Below are 21,970 nucleotides of genomic sequence, written 5' to 3' on the forward strand. Positions count from 1 at the left end.
AAATTAGAATAGTCTGATGCAGCACCTTGCTGACTGGTATGAAATACTTTTCAGCGATCAGATATTATAGAGCAGTTGTGATTGTTCACAATGAACTGTTGACTTTTGCCAAGTTTAGTCTGGAAGTTTTACTCGGGACATTTTTCTTGAGAGAAGGATTGTCCGTTGTTACCTGAATTATTTTGCTGTTATCTGGCGTTGTCTCAGTTTTGCTACAGCATTGCTTAGAGTATTTGTGTGCTGTATGCTACTCGAGGAGGGCTGAAATTAGTGAGTCACAATAGGATTGACTTTTTTGGATCTTTATTTAAAAAATTATGAATATTGCTCTGGTACAAACTCTTTCAGTTCCTGTTTTTTTTGCACAGAGTTCGCTGGACTGCCTGCCTCATGACAGCATCTCCACCAGCCGCCTGTGGTTGCGCAGCCTGGCGAGGTCCAGCGCTGTCTCCCCATCACCAGTTGTGGCCCCCCTGTCGGCCCCCGCGACGAGCAGCGCAGCCGCCACTTCTGCGCGGCCATTGAGTGCCGCAACATGCAGCGGCGTCCACCCACCGTCACTCCTGGCGTCCACCGCCGCACCCGCCCCCACCAGCAGCCTCGCCGCCTCGACGTCTCCCCTCCGCGCTGCCCAGTGCAGGGCGGTCCGCTCCCACCAGCCCCTCGCCCCCACGTCGGCCCCTGCGGCGATCAGCGCCCTCAGCTCCCCCACTGCCCCCTCCTCAGCCGCCTGGACCAGCCTCCTGTCCCTCTCCTCTGCAGAGAGGCTCCTGCACAAAACACACAAACTGCCACTCTCTGCTACAAACACACAACACACAGAATGGGGAAAACAGCCACACGAGGAAACAACTGTTGCGAATACAAATCTGTCCTGAAACAAACCTACCGTATTCCCCCTCCCACAGTACAAAACAGTGCGCAGTTGTGTGTATGTATTAAATTACAGCAAATCTGTTCCATCTCCCGCATTAGAAAATCTTCATTCATCGTCCATTACAAATAGCATTATACAACCTCTGAAAGAATTTCATTACCACATTTTGTCACACTCATTCCTGCAAGTTGAAAGGTGGCTACACTGAGCCACAGCGCCAGAGATTGCGCCAAAGAGTTTTATTCCGCCGCCTCCACTGGCAGTTCTTGTCGAGATGTGGCAGTTGTCAGTGCTTGCTGAGATGTCGTAGTAAAGAGTTCTGGTCGAGATGTCGTGCTGGAGTGTGCTTGTTGAGATGTGGTAGTAGCGAGTCGGTGTTGAGATGTTTTAGTAGGGAGTGCTTGTTCCATGTTTTATGCAGTTGTTTGATGGGCTAGACAGCAGATGTTGTTCTAATGGAGATATTGTAATGATTAGAGTGCTTTTCATCAATATATATGAAGGTAACAAAACTCGCTTTTTTTCTCATTATTTCAATGTCTTGAATAATGCGTCATTACAGGTTCAGTCAACAAAGCATCTGGCTTGTCTTCTTGTATTAGAGTGTAATTCTGGTTTTCTTGCGTAATTATAGTATTTCTATTTTCTTTAATTACTTCAGTATAAATGACATTTAAAATTTCTTGTCTTATTGAAGAAGAACTGTGCCAGATGTGTACGTTGAATCACACTTCCACACACAGAACAGCTACACTTGTGCTTTGTTGGCTTCGTAAGTTTTATAGTTGCTGGGGACTTAATTAATTGTGTTAACGGAAATTTTCTTTCATTCTTTGTTGTTGTTCTATGCAGTCTTTGCCTGTACAAAATGTTCACTACATGAGCCCACAAGAGAAAACTGCTCTGTTTGATTATCGGTTTACATGCAAACTGACACTTCGATAATGCAAATACCAGGAATCGTGTTATTGTACAATACACAGCCATTACGCTTGCATATTCAAATTTATTGTAATAAATGAAACCTCAGAAAGCAGCATCCTCCTTTAAATGACACGACGAAAGTTTTCTTACTGCGCTATCATCGGGGAATGCAATCTAACAAGTAAAGAAGAAATATCTCAAGTACGGTTTCAGTCACAAGTAACAAAGAGTCTGCAGGTTTTTTTTTATTTTTAGCACTTCATCTGAAAGACCATGTTTGCACACAAACTAACTCAGCTGAGAGCGACGCCTTCCAAGCTGTGTTCACGATGGTCTGCTTTCCGATTTATTTCTCAACATCTTTTAACTCACCCAATGCCTCTGTTCCCGAGGCTCGTTTGGAAAGCTGGTCTTCTGCCATCGCTGAGTACTGCACGCGCTGGAAGCTCCGTGCTGAGATTCCTGATATAGCGGGTGACGATGAATGTAACGCAGAACAGCAGAAATCAGCGCAGTCCCTTATGGTTAAAAGGAGTTTTAACATACAGAATGAAGTGAAATAAAGTGTACTAAAAAGTACCACGTGTTCTGTCGTGAGGACCAGCTTTTCCTCCGAGATTCCTTCAACACAAAATATAGTGCTTCTGACCTATGTATTTCAAATTAGATTTCTGTTTCCTTAAAAATAAATAAGGCAGTAAGAAACACCGTTTAACACAAAAGAGCTTAAGGACGATACATTATGATGTTCACGCCTTTTTCTATTCACTTTGCACACTGTACCACGTAACTGTATGTACTGAAACATGTTGCGAAGTTCCTCTCGCAGTTTCCCGCCTCAGCGACGCACGCGCCGCCCCGTGGCCCGCTTGTGCCCGGCGTGCGTGCGGCGACCCACCCAGCGCCCGCCCGTCTCGCTTCCCTCTGCTGGCAGGTGGTGCGTTGTCTGTCCTCTTAGCCAGTTTACAGCATTCCTTTATTCACGCGGCACGTCGCTACGATTCAAAAAAATTGGAAGGGAAGGTACTGGGAGTAGAGTTCGTGTTATTGTGGCCAACAATTGTCCGATAACTCACCAGATGTCCTTCACTTGAGCGAGTACCAACCTCGCCTGCTGTCAGGTAGTAATTCTCACGTGCTGCCGACCACCCAGGTGGACTGCCTCAAGTTTCGCTTTGGTTGCTACTTTCCTGTTTACTGCCCTCTACCGAGTAGTTTTCACACTTGCTGGTAGGTGAGGGGTGCCGATGTTTGTCCAGATGGCCCTCCAGCCGTAGTGCGGCTACTTTTGTACAGTCACGTTTCCGCTTTTGCTTCTCATTAATTCCAAGTACATGTCCTTGACTTTTACCATATTCGACGGCCAACTCTGGTTTGAGTATAACTGAGTTGGAATCAAAATTGTTCAAAATGATAAAAGCCATTGGCGACGTGCCGTACATCTGTGGGTGGATTCGAAGCAGTGGGAGTAATTTCGTCTGGTAAGTGCGGCGTGAGGGCCGTCTGTGTGTCTTCTTCCGCATGTCGTGTCTCGAACACACGAATATAGTTTCTCACTTTCTCCCAAAGTCGGCGATATTTAATCTCCCCCTCCCCCCTCCCCGTTGCCGCCTGAGATGGTCAACGTGTCAAACTTTATCTTAAAAATATTACCACGAGTTACAAAATGGCGCAAAGCTGACAGAAATCTTGCTGCTGTTTCACCTGTTATGGGTAAAACTTGTGCCACACAGTTGACTTTACAGACCATCTACATATGTGCAAAGTGTGCCCTTTGGATGTCGTCAAGCCTTCTCTATGTTCTTTGACTCCAACTGGCACGCTGGCAAGCACTTTCTTAGAGTTTGCAGCTGCAGTACGATTTACGTTAGACCTGTAGTCCAGAGCCAGAACTTGGACTGAGGTATCGTATGTTTCGCAAAGATATTCCGCACCCCACATTCATGATGTGTGCTTTAGTGTTGCTTAGCTTTGAACCTGACGCAAGTTGGTATTTGTTGGTGACCTGCAATGCCTTCTGCGACTCGCTCTCGCCGGAGATCACGACACCCCGTCACCTGTGTACGCCCTACACACGATACTCTGGCGACATGTGTGTGTGTGTGTGTGTGTGTGTGTGTGTGTGTGTCTGTGCATGCATGCAGCCCTCGCAGCTGTTTCTGCAGAGTGGCTAGCAGGGCCTCAGCGGCAGTGGCGAACGAGGCCCTCCACACAGCACCACCTCGGCGCACACAACTCTTTGAGTGCGAGCTGCCTGGTTAGCTGACCACTCACTGATCATGACTTGCAAACTGCTGTTCTTCAACATTATACCAATTACCTTGACAAAATATTGCAGAAAATCCAGTACGGTCATTGTTTCACGAAGGCACTGGTGACTCTCCCTATCGAAAGCATTCCCGAAATCGAGCGACATTACGGCGCACTCGAGCGTGACAACATGTGCCGCAGCTACCATGTCGCTATATTCACGGACAGTTTGAATACTTTATCTGCCTCTACCCACCGTAGTTCGATACGGGCCAGTCACCTCATGCATTATCTGTAACCACCATTCAGGGAAGTAACTGATCTCAAGAGTCCCTTTAGTGAGCCATAGTGTCAGTGTCGTCGTAACTGCAGTCTGCGTCACGTCTGCTGTGCAGCGAGCTACCTTAATTTAAGTATTAACTGTATTTTTTTTACTTGTCAATGCTTCTTTCGTGTGTTTTTGCATTTAGGAAGCTTTAACTGTCGAGTGTTCCATAGATTTCGTGTTTGTTTTGAATACAGTCAGAGAGAGTCCCTTTAGTCAGCCATAGTGCCAGCAGTGCTAGTGTTTTGAATACAGTCCTTAGACAGGTAGTGCTTTTTTCATTGTTTTCTACAAAAACCGTCTAGTAACCACAGTTCAGTCAACTATCAGCCGCCTTTAGTGAATTAGCAGTCTAGTTAAAGTTGATTAACTCTCTACAGTAAGTTGATTCCTTAGGACGGATAGGATGTGTGACTGTGTACGGACGCAGGGGGAGCTGGCCACTGTCCGCGAACAGCTGAGCGTGTTGATGGCCGCGGTCAGCCGTCTTCAGGCTGCTGCCTCGGAGTGTAGCGGCAGTGGGGAGTCTGGTGCGTCGCAAGGTACACCCCAGGTGTTACACATGCGTCACCCACTGTCCCTGCTGTCGAGACATCTTCGCGGGTACCGGGCGCGGTTGGGCCACCCTCTCCCCGAGGGGAGTCGCGGGTTCAGCGGCGTTCGCGGCGCACGAGGCGGAGGGTCAATGTGGAGGCTGGCCGTGTGGCATCGCCCGCTCTGCCTGTGAGTGGACATGTGGCCGCTCCTTCAGCAAGGTCCGAGCACGCACACGGGGGGAGGGGTTTATTAGTTGTTGGGAGCTCCAACGTTAGGCTTCGGGAAAAAGCGGAAAGGTCGGGGAAGAAGGCCAGTGTTCACTCTGTCTGCTTGCCGGGGGTCTCACCCGAGATGTGGAGGAGGCCCTACCGGCGGCCATAGAGAGCGCTGGGTGCACCCGACTGCAAACTGTTGCTCATGTCGGCACCAATGACTCCTGCCGTCTGGGTTCAGAGGTCATCCTCAGTTCGTACAGGCGGTTGGCAGAGTTGGTGAAGGCGGAAAGCCTCGCTCGCAGGGTGGAATCAGAGCTAACTATTTGTAGTATCGTTCCCAGAACCGATCGCTGTCCTCTGGTTTGGAGCCGAGTGGAAGGCTTAAACCAGAGGCTCAGACGATTCTGCGGAGATCTGGGGTGCAAATTTCTCGACCTCCGCTATCGGGTGGAGAAATTTAGGGTCCCCCTGAATAGGTCAGGCGTCAGGAAGCGGCTACAAGGGTAGCGGAGTATGTGTGGAGTGCACATGTGGGTTTTTTAGGTTAGAGAATTCCCTCCCTAGGCCCGACAAGACGCCTCCTGAGACGCGACAAGGTAGTAGTAGCCAAAACGCAATGGGCAATAACAAGGTCCCAGAAATGCTCTCATTAATAAACGGTCACAATGCCCACATAGTACTAGGGACAGAAAGTTGGCTGAAACCAGATGTAAACAGTAATGAAATTCTAAACTCAGATTGGAATGTATACCGCAGAGACAGGCTGGACAGTGAAGGGGGAGGCGTGTTTATAGCGGTAAGAAGTGCAATAGTATCGAAGGAAATTGACGGAGATCCGAAATGCGAAATAATTTGGGTGAAGGTCACGGTTAAAGCAGGCTGAGACATGGTAATTGGATGTCTCTGTAGGCCCCCTGGCTCAGCAGCTGTTGTGGCTGAGCACCTGAAGGATAATTTGGAAAATGTTTAGATTTCCCCACCATGTTATAGTTCTGGGTGGAGATTTTAATTTGCCACATATAGACTGGGAGACTCAAACGTTCATAACGGGTGGCAGGGACAAAGAATCCAGTGAAAATTTTTAAGTGCTTTATCTGAAAAGTACCTTGAGCAGTTAAACAGAGAACCGACTCGTGGCGATAACATATTGGACCTTCTGGTGACAAACAGACCCGAACTATTTGAAACAGTTAACGCAGAACAGGGAATCAACTACCATAAACTGGTTACTGCATCGATGATTTCAGCCGTAAATAGAAATATTAAAAAAGGTAGAAAGATTTCTCTGTTTAGCAAAAGTGACAAAAAGTAGATTTCAGAGTACCTAATAGCTCAAAACAAAAGTTTTGATTTAAGTACAGACAGTGCTGAGGATCAGTGGACAAAGTTCAAAACCATCGTACAATATGCGTTAGATGAGTATGTGCCAAGCAAGATCGTAAGAGATGGGAAAGAGCCACCGCGGTACAACAACCGAGTTAGAAAACTGCTGCGGAAACAAAGGGAACTTCACAGCAAACACAAACATAGCCAACGCCTTGCAGACAAACAAAAATTACGCGAAGCGAAATGTAATGTGAGGAGGGCCATGCGAGAGGCGTTCAATGAATTCGAAAGTAAAGTTCTATATACTGACTTGGCAGAAAATCCTAAGAAATTTTGGTCTTGTGTCAAAGCGGTAGGTGGATCAAAACAAAATGTCCAGACACTCTGCGACCAAAATGGTTCTGAAACAGAGGATGACAGACTAAAGGCCGAAATACTAAATTTCTTTTTCCAAACCTGTTTCACAAAGGAAGAATGCACTGTAGTTCCTTCTCTAGATTGTCGCACAGATGACAAAATGGTAGATATCGAAATAGACGACAGAGGGATAGAGAAACAATTGAAATCGCTCAAAAGAGGAAAGGCCGCTGGACCTGATGGGATACCAGTTCGATTTTACACAGAGTACGCGAAGGAACTTCCCCCCTTCTTGCAGCGTGGTACTGTAGGTCTCTAGAAGAGCGTAGCGTTCCAAAGGATTGGGAAAGGGCACAGGTCATCCCCGTCTTCAAGAAGGGACGTCGAACAGATGTGCAGAACATAAACGTCGATCAGTTGTAGAATTTTTGGATCACGTATATTGTTCGAGTATAATGACTTTTCTGGAGACTAGAAATCTACTCTGTAGGAATCAGCATGGGTTTCGAAAAAGACGATCGTGTGAAACCCAGCTCGCGCCATTAGTCCACGAGAGTCAGAGGGCCATAGACACGGGTTCCCAGGTAGATGCCGTGTTTCTTGACTTCCGCAAGGCGTTCGACACAGTTCCCCACAGTCGTTTAATGAACAAAGTAAGAGCATATGGACTATCAGACCAATTGTGTGACTGGATTGAAGAGTTCCTAGGTAACAGAACGCAGCATGTCGTTCTCAATGGAGAGAAGTCTTCCGAAGTAAGAGTGATTTCAGGTGTGCCGCAGGGGAGTGTCGTAGGAACGTTGCTGTTCACAGTATACTTAAATGGCCTTGTGGATGACATCCGAAGTTCACTGAGGCTTTTTGAGGATGATGCTGTGGTATATCGAGAGGCTGGAAAGACGGAAAATTGTACTGAAATGCAGGAGGATCTGCAGCGAATTGATGCATGGTGTAGGGAATGGCAATCGAATCTCAGTGTAGACAAGTGTAATGTGCTGCTAATACACAGAAAGAAAGATCCCATATTATTTAGCTACAATATAGCAACTCAGGAACTGGAAGCAGTTAATTCCGTAAATTATCTGGGAGTACGCATTAGGAGTGATTTAAAATAGAATAATCATATAAAGTTGATCGTCGATAAAGCAGATGCCAGACAGATTCATTGGAAGAATCCTAAGGAAACGCAATCCGAAAACAAAGGAAGTAGGTTACAGTACGCTTGTTTGCCCACTGCTCGAATACTGGTCAGCAGTGTGGGATCCGTACCAGATAGGGTTGATAGAAGAGATAGAGAAGATCCAAAGGAGAGCAGTGCGCTTCGTTACAGGATCACTTAGTAATCGCGAAAGCGTTACGGAGATGATAGATAAACTCCAGTGGAAGACTCTGCAGGAGAGACGCTCAGTAGCTCGGTACGGGCTTTTGTTGAAGTTTCGAGAACATACCTTCACCGTGAAGAGACGGTGAGGATAAAATCAGAGAGATTAGAGCCCACACAGAGGCATACCGACAATCCTCCTTTCCACGAACAATACGAGACTGGAATAGAAGGGAGAACCGATAGAGGTACTCACGGTACCCTCCGCCACATCATCTAACTTAAAACTAACTTACGCTAAGGACGACACACACGCCCATACCACAGGGAGGACTCTGACGGGGGCAGCCGCGCAGACCGCGCGGCGAACGGTGGGAAGTATCAACACCAAGGCATCAGACGTGACGAAAAGGGAGATCCGAGTTCGAATCTCAGTCCAGCACCGATATTTTGCACATCTCATGCCGAAATAAAATAAGATTCAGCCGCCCAGTGATCTTGCACGATGAGTGGCACATTCATCAAAAAACACTCTCGCGTAAGAAAGCTTACTGGTGACTGGCTTTCAACCTGGCATGATTAGGCCTCCGCATGGCCCAACCTATAAGGACTCTCGCGCATGTTACCATACTTCTTATTGTGATTCTGATATTTAAGTATTTTCTCGAATTCATTTTCCATATTTTCATGTTTCCGTCTTTCAGCTAAAATCGCCTTTGCTGTAACGTTTTTGGAGTTTAAAAGCTTTTTGCTGGGATAACTTAGTTCAATATTATACTCCCGAATGTGTTTTAGCTTAAAACTTATTTTTTGTATATTTATCGGCGGCTCTACACTTTCTGGCCTGACAATGTCTTATAGTTTCGCTGTAGTGCACCCTGGATCATTACACATTATGCCCCATGTTCGTTTAACATACAATGCCATCGCTTTAAACTTTATGTCAGACCCATTACTCCATTGCTTGGATCCAAAACTGCTGTCTTCACCGGCACTCGAAACAATTCCCCTATCCACAAGAACTTTGCTAAAGTGGACATGATCGCCTTCTCCACCATTGATGGAATGGGGAGAACCTGTGCTACGTAGTAGGCCTTGGATAAAATATACGTGTTGATAAACAGTATTCTCTGGAACTGGTCTATACTACGTTGACAGTTTTCAATCAAAGCTCCCTTGATTTTTCTTGCCAGCTCCCGTCAAATTATTGCTATCATTTTTAGAAGGGGAGTTGTCAATGCTATTCCAAGAGCTTTGCATTCATTAACATGGTTCACCCACTCAATGCGCAAGTTAGCAAGCCGCTTTATATCTAGAAATTTACTTTTGTTTTCATTTACCCTCGGCACCTGATGCGGAACAGTGTTTTGCAAGTACCATCTCTAGTTGCGTCACATCTGTTTGGTCTCTGATGATTACGCCTGCATCGTCAGCGTAAGCGCCTACCACGGTCTTTGTTCCTTCAATGGTAATGCCTGTCAGCCTGTGCTGTGGCTGTCTCAGGGGAGGTTCCAGCGATATAACGAACAGGAGCATGGATAAGGGGCTTCCTTGGGTAACACCCCTTTTTATTTCAATTTTTTTTGTCAGTCGACAGCTAACGGAGATTTGTGCAGTAACGCCCATAGCCACGTTCTCGGGGATGTCGATGGTTTTTGGCAGGAAGTCCATTCGACGCATTGTCTCTATCAGGTATTTGTGATTAATTTGATCAAACGCGTTATGGAAGTCTATGAAAAGCGCGTTATGGAAGTCTATGAAAAGCAGTCCACATTTTATGTTACTTGCCTGCGCTAGCGCAATGACATCGCGATACAAAGCCGCAGTTTGTAAAATCGTCCTTCTGAAAGCACAAATCCGCTGTTGGTCTATGACGTCAGCGGTGCATGGTGTAAAGTGCTTGTTAATTTCTCGAGCTATAATTTTATAATCCGAATTTAAAAGCGAAATCGGCCGTAGGTTGTTTATTTTTTTCAACAACGAGACGTCTCAAGTCTCTTGAGTAAGTGAAGTTGTGGATTTGATCCTTTCGACTAAATACACAATTAAAATTTCCTCCTATTAAGTTGGAGGCGGTTTTTCCTCAGTAAAGAAGTTACGCTTTGATTAAAGAATGTGGCTCTCGCAGCTTTATTACTGCTGCCAGAAGAAGCATATAAACTGACTATAGTGACTCCTGCTGCGTTTATTCGAATACCTCACCCCGATTCTAATTTATCAACGTTATGTACGGGGACAGGGACATGTCCCTCGACATGATGTCGAGGGACATGAAAGGGAAGCAGTGGTTGGGAAGGGAGTAAGACAGGGTTGTAGCCTCTCCCCGATGTTGTTCAATCTGTATATTGAGCAAGCAGTAAAGGAAACAAAAGAAAAATTCGGAGTAGGTATTAAAATTCATGGAGAAGAAGTAAAAACTTTGAGGTTCGCCGATGACATTGTAATTCTGTCAGAGACAGCAAAGGACTTGGAAGAGCAGTTGAATGGAATGGACAGTGTCTTGAAAGGAGGATATAAGATGCACATCAACAGAAGCAAAACAAGGATAATGGAATGTAGTCTAATTAAGTCGGGTGATGCTGAGGGAATTAGATTAGGAAATGAGGCACTTAAAGTAGTAAAGGAGTTTTGCTATTTGGGGAGCAAAATAACTGATGATGGTCGAAGTAGAGAGGATATAAAATGTAGGCTGGCAATGGCAAGGAAAGCGTTTCTGAAGAAGAGAAATTTGTTAACATCGAGTATTGATATAAGTGTCGGGAAGTCATTTCTGAAAGTATTCGTATGGAGTGTAGCCATGTATGGAAGTGAAACATGGACGATAAATAGTTTGAACAAGAAGAGAATAGAAGCTTTCGAAATGTGGTGCTACAGAAGAATGCTGAAGATTAGATGGGTAGATCACATAACTAATGAGGAAGTATTGAATAGGATTGGGGAGAAGAGGAGTTTGTGGCACAACTTGACTAGAAGAAGGGATCGGTTGGTAGGACATGTTCTGAGTCATCAAGGGATCACCAATTTAGCATTGGAGGGCAGCGTGGAGGGTAAAAATCGTAGAGGGAGACCAAGAGATGAATACACTAAGCAGATTCAGAAGGATGTAGGTTGCAGTAGGTACTGGGAGATGAAAAAGCTTGCACAGGATAGGGTAGCATGGAGAGCTGCATCAAACCAGTCTCAGGACTGAAGACCACAACAACAGCATGTACGGGGATGCCTTCTCTAACTAAAATGGCCGTGCAACACTCGTTTCAGTGGAAATATTGTAAAAATCGACGTAACTGGACAAATTTAATTGTGGGAATACCACTTCCTGTAGGAAAGCAATATCCGTCGCTGACTCATACAGAAACTGTTTCAGAGCAGCTATTTTAACATCCGACTGTATCCTATTAATGTTTAGCGTGGTAATCATATATGACAAACTTAGGGGAGTGACCTCTTTTCCCGCTAGTCTATCATTTGATGCCACTCCATGCCGGATACTTCCTGAGAATCTGACTGGAGACCACCGTCCCGGTTTGCATTAGAACCTTTCTTTATACTTTTCTTGCGATTTGCATTGACTCTGGCCTTCACCGAATGTCTGCTCCGCCCACCCCCTGAGCAGTTTTCCACTGAGGGCGGTGTCGGTGGATCTGAGGGGCAGTCGTGTGCCACCATCTCGTCTCGTCTGCCAAAGGCGGCGCACACGCAGTTTGCGAACGTTCTTCCAACGCCCCGTCACTTCTATGATCACTTTCGTCTGCTGTTTGTGTGTTATTGCTGTAAAACTCCGCTTCTTCGTCTTGGGATTTGGGCTGTGACGTCGCCTGTTGTTGACAATCACTCGCTACCTCGTCACGTTTGGTTTCAGTTGCATCTGCGAGTGAATCTGTCTGCGCTGGTTGACGTACGGCTACTGCAGCGCGGGGCTGTGGCGTCACCGAGACGAGCGCATTGCCATCTACCGGCGCGCCCAGCGCTACAGAATGGGACTGTAGTGTCACTTTGACCTGTTCCGGTGATGGTGGCGGATACGATTTGTCTACTGATGCACTTGACTCTAGAGTTTGAATCTATGCTGACAATATTGTCTGAAACAGTAGTTCGCAGTACTGTTTTCTGAACGTCACCTACAGCTTTCAGCGACAGGCTGGTATCTTCTTCATCTGTGCTACTGCCGTTACAAGTTCGACGTCTCTTGTTAGTGGCTATACTACTTTTTCCAGCCGGATTGTCTGCAGTGTCTTTCCTGAGTAAAGGTGGAAATGCTTCAAGAGTATTTTGTGGCCTTTCGTCCACATTTCCCGTAATGCTGGAAAGGTGACCGCCCGTCATTCATTTTCGGTCACAAGATCAGCCAGTGATAACCTTTTACGCTGTAGTAAATTATTCTGCAATACAAACACTTTTTTTGGACAGTTTTGCCGGAGATGCCCACTTTCATATGTGACAAATCAAAGTCTGTCCATTGTATATAACGTGCGCTTTGTAGCCACAAACCAAAATGTGAGATGGAATGTTCTGTTTGACATGCATATCGACAGAACAAATCTATGCTGGCTTGACCATCGTTCATTACAAATTTGCCTGATGTCACCTTATTTAGATAATACGTCTTTTAAGTAGCAGTTTTCTACCTCAGGGGGCAAATTAAATTCTCTGACTTGTTTATAATCAACATCAGCATTTGAAATGGTAACTCTACTCACCGAATTATCGCGATGGCGGAATTCGGCTTTTACTTCAAATTTCTGCAAAATCCGTTCCAGCACCAACGAGGAAAGCAGCTTCACAAAAAAGCAGTATTGCTCCAAGTTATAATAAGCAGTGTGCGTCTGGTCCGAAGTAACGCCAATAAAGTCAACGATCCAGTCACGAGTTTCCAGTTAACTTGGCTGAACATTACGGCCTGCTTTGTCAAATCCAAATCTTGGGGTAAGCTTTGTGGGAAACGTGGTTGCCATGTCAGCAGTTAACAGCTCGGGAAAACAAGGAAACTAAAATGCTGCATCACCAGAATCAGTTTTACACAACACTAACGCAGAGACTGAACGTAAAGTCTTAAAACCCAAACAGAAGCGCCACAGCGCGCCCGTTCAGGACGGCCGGAAAAGCCGCTATTCTGGTCCCAGACAAACGAAACTTTTGTGTAATTGCTTGTCGAAAGGCTATGAACGATAATGGACACCGCCCAAAGCACAACTGTCCGTATCCAAATATATTTTTAAATTATTTAGCAGTGCGAACCAAACTGCGATCTCTGTTTACGTTGCTAAGCAGAGATACGATCTACGATACAGGAGTTCACTTATGTCGCTTTGAGTACTAAAAGCTTAACGGAATTGCCCATTGCTCTGCTTCTTTCGATGCGTTGTATTTACATTTGACTTTTTTTCCTGGAAGGGTAATCGGAACTTTGCGTCAATGACAGAGTTACCGCCACAATCTTATCTTTACAGATACGCACTAACATTGAATTTACTTGCGTTATTACAGTGCCTGTGGTATTCAGAATTACGATGCAAAGTTCCTGTGCACCTCCGAAGGAACGGGCAAAGCGGTGACTGCAGGTGCTATGAAATACGAGAAACGCTTCCGCAGTCGCGAATACGGACAACCATCAGATGTACAGTGGAATGACGACAGTGAAAGTTTGTGTCGGACCGGGACTCGAAGCCGTGTTTCCCGCTTATCGCGACCGGTCGCAATATCGTATTTACTCGCCGACATCAGGCAAACGACTTGCAGGTAAAATAAAATGCCTCACCTGTACAGATGTACGAGCACAGGCTGTAGCCGCCGTAGTGCCTGTTCCATTGGAGACGCAAGCTTAAGCAGCGGAACTTCGCACTGTGATTCGGAATAACACGGGCTCTGCAGTGTCGTATTCAGTATATTGTACAACAAGTACGTTTAGATGAAACTTACACCAGTTGTCTTAGTAACGTTACTGGAACCTGAATAAGCGTTACTAATCCGTACAAATATAAAAATACCAGTTATTGCTATTATATACGCGTGCCCTAATTGCTTTATACATTAGCATTTGCAACGACAGAGTCCAATGTTATTTACACTAATGGGAAACATCTAATATTTTCTGGAATGAAACATTTTGTGAAGATCACATCAACAGCTATAAATTGTTTGCAGGCACGTGTTTGAGATGGACAATGTTATGTAGAAATTGCCCCCACAAATCAAAATCTTTGAGTGCAACTGTGTCAAACAGAAGAAAAAATTGTATTTGGTAATGCAAGCTGCCAGTCCTACCTCGTACATTATGTTCGAACTTTGCCCAACGCAGTACTGTGAGTATGTGCTAACTTTAGAGTTTTTTAGGTCCTTGCGGGAGAGTTTAAAATTTCAACTTTCCTCGGCGCTAGCGGCAACAATCATTCGCTGAGGTAGCGACAAAGGTCTGTGGGCTGCATTACACGGGGAATTAACGGAAAAGTCAACTCGGCTTCTGCATTACTACCACGTGAATTTGTGATTAATCTCTGAATGTGCTCACAATCAGTAATGTGTCACTATTCAAGTATGGTGCTGGTTTCGTGATTTTGTAGATAGTGTGCTGGCTTTCTAGTGACATGGCGGAATGAAATGATACGATCATCTGGCATTGTTGGGCGGGAGGCCCCCCGCGTGGGAGTTGGGCCGCCGTACTGCAAATCCTTTTCAGTTGACGCCAATGATGATGACATGATGATGGACACACAACATCGTCTCGAAGCAGAGAAAATCCCTGGCCTCGCCGAAAACCAAACCCGGGACTCCGAGCGCGGGAACCGAGAACACTACGGCAAGACCACAAGCTGCTGACGCTTGGCGGAATACAGGCTGACGCCCGGGTTGGCGGTCATTCAGTGATAATGCATAACGCACCTAAGAAATGAATAATTTAAGCAGTGCTGGTTGAGCGAGGTTTGCCATCCAACAACATTATAAAGGGCGCGGAAAAAGAGTTTGACGAAAAGTGTAGGGTGGATGGACAGCATGAAACATAGGAATTTTGAGTATAGCAACTGCGGGATCGCAACAGCTTATTTTCGGCGCTACCGGAGCATAATCTAAAACTGTCCCGTGGACCTCTTTACTCAAAATAAAAGGTAATTCCCAGAAAATGTATGCATAAACACAGTCTTTGGACTAACCAGCTGTCACGATGAGAACAAGATAAACTGAAAGCATCACATTCACATGTATCGTACTTTGGACTTCTTCAGAAATGAAAACAGTCACACGACCATGTGTCATGTATTAAAAAGGTCAAAGTGGAAATGAGTGTGCAGACATGCGGATGTGCTGATCATGTGCGCACATGTGCGGCAGCAAACGACAGTCACATCTGTTATTAGACGTGTGTCCTAAATGAACGGCGGCGGCTCCACTTCCCTGTTTATGTGGTACAAGCAACACGGCAACACACCCAGTCCCGTTTAGCCCTGGTGTCCAAAACCTTGACAGAAGTACTGAGAAATGGCAGGTACTGCGAAAAAGCAAAGGACTCACCTCAGGGCGAGTGGCGGACTGCAACGCATTCGCGTCTCTCTAGGCGGAGGGCTAATGTGGAGGCTGGCCGGCTGGCCTCGCCCGTTCGTCCAGTCAGTGGGCAGGTGACCGCTCCTTCAGCAGGGCCCGAGCAGATACACGGGGGCAAAGGCTTGCTGGTTATTGGGAGCTCCAACGTTAGGCGGGTAATGGAGCCCCTTACGGAAGCAGCGTACAGGGCTGCAAAGAATTCCAACGTGCACTCTGTTTGTCTGCCGGCGGGCCTCATCCGAGATGTGGAGGCGGCCTTGCCTGCGGCTATCGAGCGTACGGGGCGCAGTTGCCTGCAAGTAGTTGCTCACGTTGGCACCAATGATGCCTGTCGCTAGGGTTCTGAGGCGATCCTCAGTTCGTACGGGCGGCTGGCGGATTTGGTGAAGACCGCTGGCCTCGCACGCGGGGTGCAAGCAGAGCTCTCTATTTGCAGCATCGTTCCCAGAGTAGATTGGGGTCCATTTGTTTGCAGCCGAGTGGAGGGTCTCAACCAGAGGCTTCGTCGACTGTGACGGTCTTGGCTGCAGATTTCTAGACTTCCACTTTTGGGTGGGGAATTTTAGGACGCCCCTAGATAGGTCAGGGGTGCACTACACAAAGGAAGCGGCTACTCGGGTAGCAGAGTACTTGTGGCATGCACATGGGTTTTGTTTAGGCTAGGCAGTAGTGCGAGGTGTCCTGATGAACGCTCACCAGTCGACGTGCAGGCAGAGAAATCAGGACGCGCTCTGTGTAAAGACACTTCAGCTATCAAGATATCAGCAGTAAGTTTTCAGAGTGTTCAGAATAAAGTTCCTGAATTTACTGCCCTCCAGGAAGTGTGTGGCGCGCAAATTATTCTCGGGGTTGAGACCTGGCTGAACCCCAAGACAGAAAGTTCTGAAATATTTAGTGAGGGTTGGAACGTGTATCGGAAAGACAGATTAGACACCATACTAGGTGGTGTCTTCAATGCAGTTGACAAAAATATTGTGTCTACCGAGGTCGAAGTAGAGTGTGATAGTGAAGTTACTGGACACGTTTAACAGGGCTAGGGGAAATAAAGGTAATTGTGGGGTGTTATTACCGGCCACCAGGTCCCACCGTAACAGTTCTAGAATCATTCAAAGGGAGTCTACATTCTGTATCGCAGAAGTACCCGGATCATGCAATATTAGTTGGAGGCGACTTCAACCTACGTAGTAGACTGGGATCTCTATGGATTCATTACAGGTGGTACAGACAAGCCGTCGCGTGAATTACTTTTCAACACATTATCCAAAAACTGTCTTGAGCAGCTGAATCGACAGCCAACGCGTAATGGAAATATTTTAGATCTGGTAGCCACAAACAGACCAGACCTTATTTATGGTGTCAGTGTTGAGACAGGGATTAGTGATCATGATGTTGTCATTACGACTATGGTTACGAAAGTTAAAAAGTCCGTCAAGAAGGCTAGCAGAGTATTCTTACTAGAAAGAGCAGATAAGCAGTTGTTAGCATCCCACTTAGTAAATGAATCGACTTCATTGACTTCCGGTACGATGGACGTGGAAGTATTACGGGCAAATTTTAAACACATTATAAATCACGCATTGGACAAGTGTGTGCCGAAAATGTGGGTTACGGACGGGAAAGACCCACCGTGGTTTAACAGCGCAATTCGGAGAATGCTCAGGAAGCAAAGGCAGTTGCACTCACGGTGCAAGAAAGATCGGGAGAATGAGGACAGGCAAAAGTTATTAGAGATTCGCGCTGCTGTAAAAAGAGCGGTGCGCAAAGCATTCAACCACTACCACCGTCATACCTTAGCAAAAGATCTTGCTGAAAACCCAAGGAAATTCTGGTCTTACGTAAAATCGGTAAGCGTGTCGTAGGCTTCCATCCAGTTACTCACTGATCAGTCTGGCCTGACAACCGAAGACACCAAAACGAAAGCTGAAATTCTAAATTTAGCATTTGAGAAATCTTTCACGCAGGAGGATCGTACAAACATACCACCGTTTGAGTCTCGTACAGATTCCCATATGGAGGACATAGTGATAGACATCCCTGGGGTTGTGAAGCAGCTGAATGGGTTGAAAATAAATAAATCGCCAGGTCCTGATGGGATTCCGGTTCTACAGAGAGTACTCTACTGCATTGGCTCCTTACTTAGCTTGCTTTTATCGCAAATCTCTTGCCCAACGTAAAGTCCCGGGCGACTGGAAAAAAGAGTAGGTGTCGCCTGTATGTAAGAAGGGTAGAAGGGCAGATCCTCAAAATTGCAGACCAATATCCGTAACGTCGGTTTATTGCAGGATTCTTGAACATATTCTCCGTTCGAATATAATGAATTTCCTTGAGACAGAGAAGTTGCTCTCCATGAATCAGCACGGCTTTAGAAAGCACCGCTCCTGCAAAACGCAACTTGCGCTTTTTTCACATGATATCATGCGAACCATAGATGAAGGGTATCAGACGGATGCCATATTCCTTGACTTTGGGAAAGCGTTTGTCTCGGTGCCCCACTGCAGACTCCTAACTAACGTATGAGGATATGGGATTGGTTCCCAAGTATGTAAGTACCTCGAAGACTTCTTAAATAATAGAACCCAGTACATTGCCCTCGATGGTGAGTTCATTGGAGGTGGGGGTATCATCTGGAGTGCCCCAGTGAAATGTGGTAGGTCCGCTGTTGTTTTTTGTCTACATAAATGATCTTTTGGATAGGGTGGATAGCAATGTGTGTGTTTGCTGATGATGCTGTGGTGTACGGGGAGGTGTCGTCGTTGATTGACTGTAGGAGGATACAAGAGGACTTGGACAGGATTTGTGACTGGTGTAAAGAATGGCAGCTAACTCGAAATATAGATAAATGTAAATTAATGCAGATGAATAGGAAAAAGAATCCTGTAATGTTTGAATACTCCATTAGTAGTGTAGCGCTTGACACAGTCACGTCGATTAAATATTTGGGCGTAACATTGCAGAGCGATATGAAGTGGGACAAGCATGTAATGGCAGTTGTGCGGATGGTCATCTTTGGTTGATTGGTAGAAATTTGGGAAGATGTGGTTCGTCTGTAAAGGAGACCACTTATAGAACGCTGGTGCGACCTATTCTTGAGTACTGCTTGAGCGTTTAGGATCCCTAACAGGTCGGATTGAGGGAGGACATAGAAGCAATTCAGAAGCAGGCTGCTAGATTTGTTACTGATAGGTTTGATCATCATGCGAGTGTTACGGAAATACTTCAGGAACTCTGGTGGGAGTCTCTAGAGGAAAGGGGGCGTTCTTTTCGTGAATCGCTACTGAGGAAATTTAGAGAACCAGCATTTGAGGCTGACTACAGTACAATTTTACTGACGCCAACTTGTATTTCGCGGAAAGACCACAAAGATAAGAGAAATTAGGGCTCGTACAGAGGCATATAGGCAGTCATTTTTCCCTCGTTCTGTTTGAGAGTGGAACAGGGAGAGAAGATGCTAGTTGTGGTACGAGGTACCCTCCGCCACGCACCGTATGGTGGATTGCGGAGTATGTATGTAGATGTAGATCTATGTTCTCAGTTGTTTAAAAATGACTGGGTACTGCAATTCTTTTTTGTAGCCATTGGTGAAAACTCAGTGTGTGCTGTGCCACCGAATAATAGGCAGCCAACGTAAGTTTTCAATTGAAAGACACTACAATACGTATCACAAAGACGAGTATAGTGTACTCAACAGTGAAGAACGGCAAGCAAAATTAAATGTCCTTAAGAAAATGGACGAGACACCAACTCGATTTTACAGTACGTCAGAGTAGCTGATACTTCTTAGTTTCTTGTGTTACATTTATGTCTATTTTACTGTATGCTGTACAATGTACTGTTTTCAATTTTCCAGAATGACAACCACACTATATCTTCACTGCAAGCAAGTTTTAAAATCGCATTAAGAATTGCGCAATCTGGGAAACCCTTTTAGGAAGGGGAGTGTTTGAAAGGGTGTCTCACTGATGCTGCAGAACTTGAGTGTCCCACGAACGTTAGCAGGTTTCAAGAAATCAGTCTATCCAAACAAACAGTGACAAAGACGTATCAGTGCAATGGCCGGCGATGTGCACAGGCAGCTAATAAATAAGGCAAAAGACTTTGTTGCTTTCTCTGTTATGCTCGATGAAGCAACAGATGTTACAGATACAGCCCAAGTTGTGATATACATACGAGGTGTCGATAACGCACTTTGTGTAACAGAGGACGTTTTGGACTTAGTACCTTTGAAAGGGACTACTACAGGTGCGGACTTACTCCAAGCGATTGATGGTGTCTGTATGGATTGAAATCTGTGAGTCTCAGTGACCACAGATGGAGCACCATCAATGCAAGGCCATCGGAGAGGACTCATAGCACGGATGCGCCAAAAGCTACGGCGCACAAATGGGACGTATGAAATTCACTGCATTCTGCATCGAGAGGCACTTTGTGCAAAATCAGTAACGTTAGCAAACGTCATGCAAATTATTGTGCATACTATAAACTACCTGAAGACACATGGGCATAAGCATCACCAGTTTCGGCGGTTCTTGGAGGAATTAGGAGCGGAGTACGGCGACATAGCTTACTATACTGAAGTAGGCTGGATCAGTTGAGGTAAAATGCTGAAAATATTTTTTGATTTACGTTTGGTCATAGTAACATTCTTACATGAGAAGGGAAAAAGTAAACCTATGTTGGAAGACCCTTGTTGGATATCAGACCTTGCATTTCTTGTGGACATTACGTCTCACATGAACAGCCTGAACATCAGTTTGCAAGGTGAAAATAATTTCTGACATGTTGGAAAAAGTAAATGCCTTTGAAAGGAAGCTTGCGCTTTGGGAGCGCCAGCTAATGACAGAAAACACTGCACATTTCCCGACTCTTGGACTGGTCCATGAAAGTGCTAGATTTCAAGAATACATATCAATAATTGTAAAAATTAAGGAACAATTTCGAGCACAATTTGCAGATGATACGAGTTTGTCTCCTGCCATTGGCCTCTTTGCTCAACCGTTCTCGTCGTCAGTTGAAGATGCTCCGAATGTTCTACAGAGGGAACTGATCGACCTACAGTGCAATACAAGACTGAAGGACAAGTTCTTTGAAGTGGGAAGTTCAAAAGAATTCTACGAAAATTTTTCACAACAAGAATTTCCACACCTGCACAAAGATGCCGCGAGACTTATGTCCATGTTTGGGTCGACATATGTTTGTGAAAGGTTTTTCTGGGTGATGAAAATGAATAAATCAAGGTTTCTGTCAAGCATAAGTTATGAAAATCTACACAACTGCTTGCGTTTGTCAATGAGCTAATCTTTTACGCCCGATATTAACTATATCATTCCTCATGACCAGTGATAAACGTGTTTGGATTTATTCCTTTCATAATTAAAAATTATTGTTTACTAACTGTGCATTATTGCATCATTCTGCTCCATGGTACATTATTATCAGGAAAATTGCTCATTAAACCGATTGTTCCAATGTATACTTACATTTAGTGTTTTTTTAATGTGTGAAGGGCTATGCTCAGCTAAAGTCGATAAACAATAACCTTCATCTAATTGTCTGTTATTATGCAGATTTTAGACGGAACTGATAATAGTATTGAAATAGCAGGTGATCGAGAGGTCTGCGGTTATCATTCTGTTCAGAGGTCAGTGAGACAGAAATTATGTGGGTGTAACTGAGGACACCGAGAATTAGTTATAGGAAACCTTGCATTAGTTTAATGTTATTTGAAATCATGAATAAGGTTCGCTGGAAGTCACTGAATGCTCTCTTTCTTAAATACTAGATCAAAAACATTACACGTATTTGCGTACCGTCAGTCAAGCTGCCTTAATAAAAACCCACGGTTGTTAACTGTATTACTTGTCTTACTGGGTTAAACTGGTAACGTAAAAGTAGACGTCTCAATGAGTAGACTGTGACGGTATTTTAAATGTTTTAATACGCAAAATACCTCCCCATGGTTGGCTTGCATGCTGTGGAAAGAGCACTAGAATGCACTGGTACAGAGTACCCCAGCAAGTGGATAAAGCGACATCTGTGCATAGAAACGTGCACTATATGAACGCTGGCGGCTGCGGCATGCACGCTGTGACCCAGAAGTTGCACATGTGCAGGAGCACCGCACGCGTGCAGAATTTCTGGCCGGCTCTGAGAAAGCGGAATTTATTACTATCTTAGAAAGCAACAGTAGATCATTTTCGGCTAACCCGGACTGGCTCAAAATTTTGGATACTGTATTGCAACTCTGGATCCATTCTTTGTGGAACCGTGTTCGGTACCTTTTTCTAAAAAACAGGCCGTACAGAATG

At 45.3% G+C, this 21,970-nt stretch overlaps 1 protein-coding gene across 1 annotated transcript in view; it reads right to left on the reverse strand.

Moving 5' to 3' along the window:
• Nucleotides 1-388: 388 nt before the first annotated feature.
• Nucleotides 389-21,970, reverse strand: part of LOC124770903 (BTB/POZ and MATH domain-containing protein 3-like) — an 83,692-nt gene continuing 62,110 nt past the window's right edge. Inside the window, exon 4 of the mRNA XM_047249220.1 lies at nt 389-770. Coding sequence (XP_047105176.1) covers nt 389-770 — 382 coding nt within the window. The remainder of the gene's footprint in view (nt 771-21,970) is intronic.

Source organism: Schistocerca piceifrons, unplaced genomic scaffold (genome assembly GCF_021461385.2).
Source record: "Schistocerca piceifrons isolate TAMUIC-IGC-003096 unplaced genomic scaffold, iqSchPice1.1 HiC_scaffold_835, whole genome shotgun sequence".
Lineage (NCBI taxonomy): Eukaryota > Metazoa > Arthropoda > Insecta > Orthoptera > Acrididae > Schistocerca > Schistocerca piceifrons.